Genomic DNA, 12,328 nt, shown 5'->3' with positions numbered 1-12,328 from the left:
TTCAGACGATATGCAAATCGACCCTCAGTGGTATAACTTAATAGAGGGTGCTACAACACATTATGTATTATAATAAAACCACAATCCAAGATACATTGTGCTGTTTGTTTAGATGAATCAGAAGTACAAGATAAGACAAAGACAGATAAAACTTATTGTCGGTAAGTGTTTAAATTACTTTACAAATAAATTTTTTAACATTTAAGACATATAAAGACATACTGACAAATCTCTGAAGATACAAAATAAAAACAAACTTGGGCAATTTTACTTTATCAAAACAGATGAAAGCAGATAATAAACCTGCATTGATATACATCAGAATATGCTTGAATGAAATAACTTGACACACATTTTTGTTTTTAGCCTATAGAAATTATACTAACAAGGGAAGGCCACAAATTGTTATGTTCATAATAGTTACAGGATTAATTACTGATTTTATTAAAATGTAGATCTCAAATGTCCTTTATAAGTAGCTAAAACATTTTGTGTGAATAGGCAATACACAAGGAGAAACTTTACTTACTAATTACAGGTGTATTTCTTTTAGTATTAAACAGAACGTGCTCAGCAAATATTAGCTTATCACAACACACCTTTCTTGTTGCCAAGATAATTTTCTTGAAAACTAATGTTTTCAATAAAATTATCATCTTGGCAACAAGAAAGGTGTGTTGTGATAAGCTAAGTATTTCTTTTAGTTTGCATAAGTTTGCTGAAAGGCATGAGGCCAATATATAGTTTCACACCTAACAGGATAAGATAAAAAAAAAAAAAAAAGCAAATTGGATTAACTAAACACAAAATATTAAATTTATAAGAAATTCCTTCTTTATGTATGTTTGAGGCATTCTGAAATAAAAGTCTGTATCAGGTGCTCATAATTAAGCAGGTCTACTCTTAACTAAAAGTATTTATTTTAAATACAATTTACAATTACCCTTCCTTTGCTTTTGGTATGGTGTAATTGTTTTTTTTTTCTTTTGCAGTTTTTATGATATAGTCAAATCAAAAAAATTCTACCTTAGTATACTGTTTACTAATTAATACAAAAGTATGGCCCAAAATCTCACTAATGATGGCAGCACTTTCATTTTTAGATGAGTACTACTAATCCTGAAACCGAAATAATGGACATTCATTGTAGAAAAAGTAAATGTAAACTCACGCTAAAGTTGTATATTCTTCTGATAAATATCACTGAGTTCAGCGTTAAAGTAAAATTTTCTTTATGCTGCAAGCACTTTCGACAAAGTTATGTTCGTCGTCCTCAGGCGAAAAAGAAAAGAACAAATTTGAAAGTGGCACGTGCCGAGCGTTCAAGCAGACAACGGAAAAAGTTTCGTTGGCAAAATTTTAAAAAATAGATTTTTAGCGTTCGGTAACTTCGCCGGTTCGGAAGAGATTTTAAATCGGCGCAACTGACGGTGCGTGAGTTGAAAAGCAAGCGTGCTAAGTGTGCGACTGTCGGCATGCTTGGGTGTTTAGGCGCTTATAAAGAGTAACCCATATTTCGGGCAAGTCCAGGGTGGGGATGTTGCATGCATCTGATGTTATTGTGAGGAGCGCTTCCCAGATGAATGTAATCTTTCTATTGTTGCAGCTCTTGAGGAGCACTGTTTCTGACCATAGCGGAGTATAATCTTGTTGCAGAACTTTTCTGGCCAACTCTGTTGTTTGTCTTCCTTTATTTATATCATCCTGGTGTTCCGCAATACGGCAGGCGAGCATTCTTGTTGTTGCCCCTATGTACTTCTCTATTGCTCCTGTTGTTAGATTTTCTAACGGCACTGCGTAAACTCCCGATTTTTCTAATGCGCTGATTTTGTCTCGGTCGTTACATATGCTCCTGCGTAGGCTGGGTAGAGGGGTGAAGGGAAGTACAAAGCCGTACCGCCGGAATATACGGCTAATGAGTATGGAACGTGCTCCTAGATACGGCAATGCTGACGGTACTATTGACATTTCTTTTTTGTTGTGTAGCGTTGTGAACGGGTGGATTGAATCGTTTACTCTACGCAGTACATGCGTAAATTTGGCGCCTGTAAACCCAGCGTGATGTACTGCCTAGGGATTGCAATCCAGCAGTGTTTTGAATCCAGCTGGATTTTTGCTGGATTGAAATCATTCCAGCTGGATCCAGCGCGAATCCAGCATGGATGTATTTTTGGTGCAATAGTATTATCTGTCTATCTATCTATCCTTATGTTTTTTTAATGAAATAAAACATTTTTAAAAAATACTTAGAAAGCTTTTATTATTTAGACTGGTCACTATAAATCAGAAAAACTTCTTACACATTTAGATAGTAAACTTGACTTTGGTTTGGTTTAACACTTGAGATAGAGATAATTAACTTTACATTATAATTATAATATAACTAAACATTTAATCTTTAAGTTAAATAATAGCAAAGGTAATTCTATTGATTAATTTATATTAATATATTATAATAATGTAAGGACGAATAATCAGTGGCTAAGTGGCTATCAGTCTTACCAGTTTTCATATATAGGCTCTACATATTAGTCTGTAGTTATTTATAAGTATATAAAACTATGTACTGGAAGTAGAATAACTTAAATAAACTACACCTTTATCAATCCAGCAAAATTTAATAAAATAACGTTTTCAATCGTTTTTAATGATTTTCCTCGGTTACAAAAAAAATAGAACATTAAATATAGAACATAAAATGTGTTCGGAATAAATATGAAAATTAACGGAAAATGCCCAAACGAACAAAATATAGATAAATAAACAAAATAAATAACGGAAAAAATATATACAGGGTGTTTTTTTTAAACTGACGGTACTCAGAAACATCTGTAGAGCAATCTAACAGCCGGACTGTCGCCAAATTTGGGAGAGTGACTAAGGACGACATGGAAAAGAGATTCCGCGAAGAAAAAAGTAATACCTAAATTCGCCGGTAGAGGAGGATTTGGCGCTGTTGTAGCGAAAAAGTTACCAGCACTTCACTGAAGAAAGGGTCATCAGTTGCTTTTTTCCACTTGCATGGCCGCCTCACTCCCCGGATCTAACCCCATGTTACTTTTTCCTGTGGGGTTACTTAAAGTCCAAGGTGTATCTTGGTAGTGTCCCAAACTTGATGACTTTGAAGGACAACATTTCTCGAACTGTGATGAACATTCCTGCGGACATGTTACGTTCGGCCATAGAGAACACGGTGTTCAGGATGCAATGAGTTGTCCAGCAGGACGGTGATCACATTGAAGAAGAGAGAAGGTTATTTGCTGATTAATTAAACTTTCGTTATTACACTGAAACCTCTGTCTGATTATTCATTCGTGTGTTTGTTAATTGCAGCTGGATTTTACGCAGATTCTTAGCTGTTTCGCTACAACAGCGCCAAATCCACCCCTACCGGCAAATTTGGGTACTACTTTTTTCTTCGCGGAATCTCTTTCCCATGTCGTCCTTAGTCACTCTCCCAAATTTGGCGACAGTCCGGCTGTTAGATTGCTCTACAGATGTCTCTGAGTACCGTCAGTTTAAAAAAAAAACACCCTGTACAGTAATACCTCGACTTACGCTACCCCGACTTACGTGAACCCGGAGTTACGCGATTTTCAAATCTCGACGATTCGTCTTTAGTTTGAGCGCCACGCAACCCTTGATTACTCACTCCCCCCAAACTATTGTTCAGCTTACAGGTTCAGACGTGTCGCGCGGAATCGACGCATAGCTACAATTTATTTTGTCTTATTTATTTCTGTGTTTGTTATATCTACGAAGACTTGAGACTCTACTGTGTCATCCAAACGAAGTAGAACTGATTCTTCTGCATCAAACAAGAAAAGAAAAACTTCATCTTTAATAATGTTAACTTTACATTCCAAAGACTTCGATACAAAAATGAAAATTTGTAAATTGGCAAAACTTGATCCTTTAAACCCAGTTCAATCAGATGATCGAATAACGGTTGGAAACTTGACAGAAGGTCTCAGTTTAATTAAAAAGACGTTACAAATTTTAGAAAATATAGACTCCAACGAAGAGCGCATTTCTTCTACAAAACGAAAAATAAAAAAATTATTAGCATGCTACGAGGAAATTTTGTGGGAAAAAAAAATCTTTGAGCCGTCAGACGAATTTGTTAGATTTTAGGAAGCCTTCTATAACAAAATAACTTCAATTTACGATTTTAATAATATAATTTGTTATACATATGTATTATCTAAGATTTTATTAAACATTTTTTTCTAAATTTTTGTTTTCTTTAGTCTCCGGCCCCAATTAAAAATAATTTTTATGTATTTATATGCGAAGTTATACCCCGACTTACGCGAATTCGACTTACACGGTTATCGCTTGGTCCCATCTATGGCGTAAGTTCAGGGTATTACTGTATATAAGATATAACAACAAAACCAGCATTGTCCGTTAATAACATTAATTAATGTAAAAGGATCTCCACATGGTAGACAATGAGTCCGCATCTCTATGGTTTATACAACCAGTTGTCATGTGCGCCTTGCAGATTTCCAATCTCTCAAGATGTTTGACCGTTTGCCTATTCGTCGTCGTTTTTATAATTGCCGCTTGATCCCATTGGACGTTAACATCCTTCTGTCTTGCGTATGATGTCAGCGCAGTGTTGTCAAGGTTCTTACTGATTGTATATTTGTGCTCTTGAGCCTTTGTTTTAAACTGCGCATCGTTGCACCCACGTAAACAAGCTTGGAATTGAAACGTTGGTTGTGTAAAGGCACCGAATATATATCCGTTGTTGAATTCCGATCCTCTTTCTTTTTATCGTTTCTTAAAAGTTTGAAAACAGTAGGATTACGTTGGTATACAATATGAAAATTATCAGACCTGGCAGTACATCTATGTATCTTGTTTAAAAAAAATGGGATGTAATTAAGCACTATTCTTTTTATATTTATTCAAAACACATTTTATGTTCTATAGTTAATGTTGTATTTTTTTGTAACTGAGGAAGATCGTTAAAAGCGATTGAATACGTTATTATTTTATTAAATTTTGCTGGATTGATTAAGGTATAGTTTATTTATAAGTAATTTAATTATTAGTGTTAGTAAAGTAGTGAGTAAATAATTAGTAAGTAATTAGTAGCAGTCTAGTAGTTAGCAAAGCGGCAACGCGACAACGTAGACTTTTGCACAATTATTTAGAAAGTTAATTGAGTATTTGCGGATCCAGCAGGCCGAAGAATGCGCTGGATCCAGCTGGATTGCTGGATGAGGGATCCAGCAATTGCAATCCCTAGTACTGCCGTTCGTACAATCTCCAGTTCAGCGTTTATTAGGTCTTGCAATGAAGGAAGTAGTATTGCCTTTCTGATGAGAGCTGCTATGGTGGCATTGATATACCGCGATGGTTGGAATGCATCAGCCGATGTGATGTGGGGAATCATATTGGATTTGTGGTATACCGCAAACTGTGGTCCTTCTGGCGATTTTCTGTATCCGCATATCCAGAAATGTTATAGCTTGGTCTCGCTCCTTTTCCCAAGTGAATTTGATGGTGTATCATACGAACGGCAGTACATCACGCTGGGTTTACAGGCGCCAAATTTACGCATGTACAGGTACTGCGTAGAGTAAACGATTCAATCCACCCGTTCACAACGCTACACAACAAAAAAGAAATGTCAATAGTACCGTCAGCATTGCCGTATCTAGGAGCACGTTCCATACTCATTAGCCGTATATTCCGGCGGTACGGCTTTGTACTTCCCTTCACCCCTCTACCCAGCCTACGCAGGAGCATATGTAACGACCGAGACAAAATCAGCGCATTAGAAAAATCGGGAGTTTACGCAGTGCCGTTAGAAAATCTAACAACAGGAGCAATAGAGAAGTACATAGGGGCAACAACAAGAATGCTCGCCTGCCGTATTGCGGAACACCAGGATGATATAAATAAAGGAAGACAAACAACAGAGTTGGCCAGAAAAGTTCTGCAACAAGATTATACTCCGCTATGGTCAGAAACAGTGCTCCTCAAGAGCTGCAACAATAGAAAGATTACATTCATCTGGGAAGCGCTCCTCACAATAACATCAGATGCATGCAACATCCCCACCCTGGACTTGCCCGAAATATGGGTTACTCTTTATAAGCGCCTAAACACCCAAGCATGCCGACAGTCGCACACTTAGCACGCTTGCTTTTCAACTCACGCACCGTCAGTTGCGCCGATTTAAAATCTCTTCCGAACCGGCGAAGTTACCGAACGCTAAAAATCTATTTTTTAAAATTTTGCCAACGAAACTTTTTCCGTTGTCTGCTTGAACGCTCGGCACGTGCCACTTTCAAATTTGTTCTTTTCTTTTTCGCCTGAGGACGACGAACATAACTTTGTCGAAAGTGCTTGCAGCATAAAGAAAATTTTACTTTAACGCTGAACTCAGTGATATTTATCAGAAGAATGGACATTCATTTTTAGGAAACAAAATAAAAATTTAAATACAAGATTAGGACCATAATAAAGACTTTAAAAGTCATAAATAAAGCACTCTTTGTACTAGACTTTCAAACTTTGTTGTTCAATGACAGAAAAGTGGGAGAAACTTTACAAATTACCCCAATTAACATACATAACCTAACATAATTGGATTATGTTGTTATATATATTTGAATAATTTAAAATAATCAATACCTAAATTCATTGCTTATTTTGAGCTACATTTGAAATGTTATGACATAAAAACTTCCTAATAACATAATTAGAAAAATGAGTTTAATACTAGATGTGATGATAGATGTTCAAAACAAAAATTAATACAGTATACCATTTATATATTAAGTAGAATCTAATCGTTTTAACATACATCTAGAAGTAAAATTTTTATTCATAATTTTTCTAACATTAATGTACAAAGACAACATACTTGAGTTAAAACAGTAAAAATTTGTTCAAAACAATTAAGCTAAAATTAAAACCTTAAAAAGTTACGTAACACTAAAAATTTTTAAAGCGCAATAATGGACTAACAATACATTTATGTATTAAGTATGATTATGAATTATGTACCATTATGAAGAAATGACAATTAACATAATAACTGCATTGTGCTTATGAAATGGAAATGATTTGTATTTTTCAAAATAAAATGCAGTGAATGCTTATAGACCATAGCACTTTATAATCTATAATCACAAGTCAAATGACTAATACCAAAATACTGATAAAGAAAATTAAACTTATTCAGAAGACAATGATTATGTTTTAAGAAAGTAGTTTTGTTTAAGCGATTAATTTTAGAACTGCACAACAGCTATCAAGGTTATATATAAAATATCATTGTTTTAGCTTACTTTCAGTTTTAATTTCCTAAGAATGTATACTATACTGGATGTTTTTAATTTTAAAAATCTTTCTTCTATTTTATTAAAAGATTATTAATTATCAATTCATCCACTGATTGTAATTTCTCTATATCTTAAAAAAATTTTCAAAAATAATTGAGAAAAACGATTAAAATTATCAATTTTTATAATTTACAAAATATTGAGACAAATTTCTTAATTTAAAATTTTTTTTAAAAACATAATTCAAGTTAAATCTTCAAAATCGCTTAAAGTTATAATTATTATTAATGTAAAATTTTTTTAAAAAAATCATCATTGGCCATTTTAAACAATCAAAATGTATGCATTATAGAACAATTAAATTTTTTATTTTAAGTAAATGAAAAATTTACACATTCTAGCTGAATAGAGATAAGAACTTAAGATAAGAGAATTTAAAAGTTTAATATGTCAATGACAACTCTGATATTTTAAAGATCGATTATAATTATATAATACTTAAAAAATGAAATATGATTTATATCATGTTTGAAAAAAAGTTATAAAGTGAAACATATTGTAGTATTTTCTCATAAAACTAAGGTCAAAATTATAGTTTCTTATTTAAATAGGATAGTTAAAAGGGGAAAAAGTATCATCCATTTGTTTCAAAATATGCTAAAATCATCATTTAATCATACAAAACAAAATTATTTTAATATATACAGATTAATGACCACAACGTAACACAATAATGCAAATTTTTAGTTTATCTGTAATAAGACTCACTCTTGTTATAGGTTTTATAAGGCTACTATAATTCAGATATTTTTAAAATAAAAACCTAATGGAAAATTGATGATTATTCTTCTAAATACTAATAAAAAGCATATATAATACAAACTTCTCATTACAAAAACAAAAATAATCAATAGAAATTGCAAAAAAATATTATTCTGTATAAAAGAGAAATACTAAAATGTAGAAAAAATGCTATTCATTTTACTACTCTTTTCCTATATTAAGTCAACAGTCAACTGTTAGTAAGCTTTACTAACATTTTTAAATTCTATATTGCCTTTTTATTAATGAAAAAATTTAAAAAATTCTTTTAATTGCCCTTTAAAAAATAAGAAATACTGAAAATAATAATAAACACAAAGCTTTTTGGGAAGATTAATGCTTTTTTTTAAAAATCAAATCTTAAAATGGTATTTGAGATTTTCAAACCAAATTTGAATTTAATGAATGGACATTATAAATTGTTCTCTCTCTTCTATATAATTTAATACATTTAATTTTCTTATATGTACAGAAAGAGTTGCTGTTTTCAAATTATTATTATTAATAAAATACTTATGAGGATATTATTAATAATAATTATTATTCCAGTATTATTAATAAAATACTTATAATTAAAAAAATGTTTTGATATATTAAAAATAAATAGACATTTGGCGAGACATTATCCGTAGCTTTTTTTAAATAAAAAAAAATATTTTCAGATCTATTTGTTTAATAAAGTAAACAGTATTCACAACCAAGAATCAAAGGTTAGAGCTAGAAATTAATCAATTACCATTCACTTTATGTATTTGACTGCTTATTAGCTAACTATAACTCTTAATCCTTGGTTGTGAATACAGTCATTAAAATTTCAAATGTAAACTTAAACAATAAAAAGAAAACTTCTTTGAACATTGTAATTGCTATAAATTTAAAATGATGTCATCTTTAATCATGCATGCAGCTATAAAAATTAATAAATTAAGTTCTCATTATTTTAACTTAATACTGCTTAATACACAAACTTCAAAAGAACTTAAAACTATTTAATAAATTTATTTTTCTAATAAATAAGTTTGTACTGTGTTTTGAAATACTTTGTTTTTATTCGAGTGATACCAGTATGGATGTTTTGAACAGTTTATAAATATAATACAGAAATACTACAAAATATATTTTAAAAAGGCCTATAAAAAATTAAAATACTTAGTGTACATTAAATGATGTGCTATATACATAAAAAGCCTATTTTAACTCAAAAGGAATTCTCTTCTTTTTTAGATTTATTAGTAATCTGTTTCAGGAATATAAAGACAAAAGTTTCTTAAATTTAATAGGAATTACAAGAATTTTTGTTTTAAAAAAAATGAAAGAATTTCAAGAGCACACAGATAATTTCAAACTATCAATTGGCAAGTTTTAGTTAAACGTAATTTTGGAATAAACTAACATTTAGCTAAATGACTATCAACAAATGACTACATACAGCTTTAAGCTATATTTTTGTTTATAGTTTTTAAATCCTAAAGAATATAGAACTAAATACAAATTTTCTATAATCAGCTGTTCGTACTTTATTTTACTGTATGTACTATATTTGCTGAAACATACATTATCATTTTTCACAATTTCCTACATCTTAGATAAGTATAAAATTATGGTTTAAGTCTGACAAGGTCAATCCTCATTGGATAGAGACTTCAACAATATCTACCTGACTTTTCTAAAATTTAAAAGTATAACTATATAAACTGGAAGTACCATATTTTACGGACTATAAGACGCTACGGACTATAAGACGCACCTGAATTTTGGAGGCAATTTTTCAAAGAAAGAAAAAAGTGCGTCTTATAGTCTGTAAAATACGGTATTTGTTTTGTTCATAGACAATAACTTTTCCTCTCCTCTGCATCTGCTCAGTTTTCATCACTTGCAGCTGAAATACTAATGAGGGAAATATCACCTGCATTTAAAACTTACAGTATCACCAAGTTTCCTGTTTCCTGTCATACTTAGCTAAATTTAAAAAAAAGGTCTATTTTCTGACAATCTCAAAAATACTGTTAAATTATTGATTTCTTAACAGCTGTATTATACTTATATTAAAAAATTATATAAATATTCTTTATCTACAAAAAGGCATTTTTATAAAGTCGTTTTGTTCAGTTATATGTAATTAAAATTAAAAATTTTCAATTCATTAAATTATATATCACAGCAACATTAAAACTGGCTGTTTATTGCCGTATACAAAGTAGAAGAACACCAGAGCAAACCAATTACAAAAGACTACGCAATGATGAGTCAACCAATATAGGTTAAACAAGTTCGCGTCCTCAAATATCAAACTTTAACAATACTAAAAATTACTCGAAACAATACTGAATACTATAGCAGAGACTTGCTTAAATTTATACATATTTTTACAGATATATTTCAAGTCAGTCTTAGTCTATCTATATAATTTTCATTAAAAAAATAAGAATATATTTTAAAAATTCAATTCAAAATATACCTATTTTTAGGAATTTTATGAAATTATTAGTATATTTAAATAATAACTGAAATTTAATTAGTAATAATCTTATATGACAAAAATATAAATTTTAGCAATTTTCAACAAAACATAAATTTCCGTCTTACATAAAATAGTCAATGAGTATTAAAACAAAATGCAATTAAATTCAATTTAAAAAATGATGTAATTTCATAAAAAATTACAATTAATATTGTTAAAATTTTGTTCTAAAAAACAGAATAATACAATGAAATGAAAAAAAATTAACAACTGTTATTTCATAACAATTTCAAAATATACTAATATAATAAACACTTTTATATTGTATAAAATATTTTTCTAGCATTTATTGAATAGTATTAAAATAATTATAGGTGTGGCAATTTGATAAGCTAAACTGTGTAAAATTAAAATTATTATTACAGAAGATAATATACATTTCTAAACAAAACAAGAAGAAAAATACAAAACAAAAACAATCGAATATTAATTTTCAACATAACAAAAAGTCATTTAATTACATAGAGGAAATACGCAGACGTCAGTGCCACGTAGAATAACTAAATTTGAACGAGATACGTAAGTACAAACGCGAAAATTAATTTGATTAGATTCGTCACACCCGGTCACTATCAATTCGCCTTAAGATAAAATTGTACTTAAATCGTTATATTATTTTGAGATACGTAATAAAGATCCACAATATAAATTACGTGCAAAACACCTAAGAAAAAGGTATTAATTTAACAATACGTATCGACGGATATCGATAACAATTTCGTAAGCACGACATATAAAAATATTTCGAAATTCACTCGATTTTTTCTTGTATACCATAAAACACTATTATACGGCTTAATTCTTAACATTTCCTTACTCCAGCCATTATGTTTCACCATTACATCATAATATACATGTGTTTTTTTCTATATATACACTTCATAACAAAGATAGACTCATACAAACTTACCTATTACACAATTTAATCAATACTTTGACTTTTTTTTAGGTAAATAGATCTTCTAATAATAACTTAAAATCAATAAAAACAAATAAAAATTCTTATACATATACATAAAAATAAACTTTATAGTATGATAATATGAAGGTGTTATGGATAATGGGGATAATGTAAAGTGTCTAAGACGTGGAATAAAGTGAGAAAAACAATATAAGCTTACAATGAATCCATCCTTCATGATGGTCTTCCTGCTTCTCATTATCATCCCTACAACCTTTTTAGATACTTTAGCCGGCATTTTTTAAAATATACGTCATCGGTTATATTAATAATAAACAATTTAAAACCCGGGATTATGTATTTTACTCGAAATCACTTTAAAAATTTACTTAAAAACGTCGACTTAGGAAATTGGAGTCAAATCAACCACTTTAACAGTACCTCCATTTTATTATGATGTCACACGTAGTCTCGTCACACTATCATAAGATAATGTAACTCGGCTTCGAGAGTATTAATGTATTGTTTAAATTTTTCTAGTGTAATTTGAATTATTTCTGTCTTTTATTTGTTAAAAATGTATTATTAAACGTACGAAATTTTAATTTAAACGCAATTAAAATTTTATAATAAACTTAAAAATTGTATGTTTATAATTAAAATTTCTTCCTTTTTTCTTTATATAAAAATGATTAAAATTTAAAAATGTTTTAGATTTTTTAAAAATTTAATTTAATATATTAAATATATTTATAATAATAACTAATTAGAGAGAGA

General features: G+C 30.1%; 1 protein-coding gene across 1 annotated transcript in view; it reads right to left on the bottom strand.

Moving 5' to 3' along the window:
• Window positions 1-12,023, bottom strand: part of LOC136971784 (hippocampus abundant transcript 1 protein) — a 29,028-nt gene extending 17,005 nt beyond the window's left edge. Inside the window, exon 1 of the mRNA XM_067266289.1 lies at window positions 11,772-12,023. Within this exon, the coding sequence (XP_067122390.1) occupies window positions 11,772-11,849 (78 nt within the window). The 5' untranslated portion in view covers window positions 11,850-12,023. The remainder of the gene's footprint in view (window positions 1-11,771) is intronic.
• Window positions 12,024-12,328: the final 305 nt, after the last annotated feature.

The sequence above is a fragment of the Centruroides vittatus genome, unplaced genomic scaffold (genome assembly GCF_030686945.1).
Source record: "Centruroides vittatus isolate TY-2023 unplaced genomic scaffold, ASM3068694v2 contig_272, whole genome shotgun sequence".
NCBI classification, from domain to species: domain Eukaryota; kingdom Metazoa; phylum Arthropoda; class Arachnida; order Scorpiones; family Buthidae; genus Centruroides; species Centruroides vittatus.
This window is presented reverse-complemented; position numbering and strand designations above follow the sequence as displayed.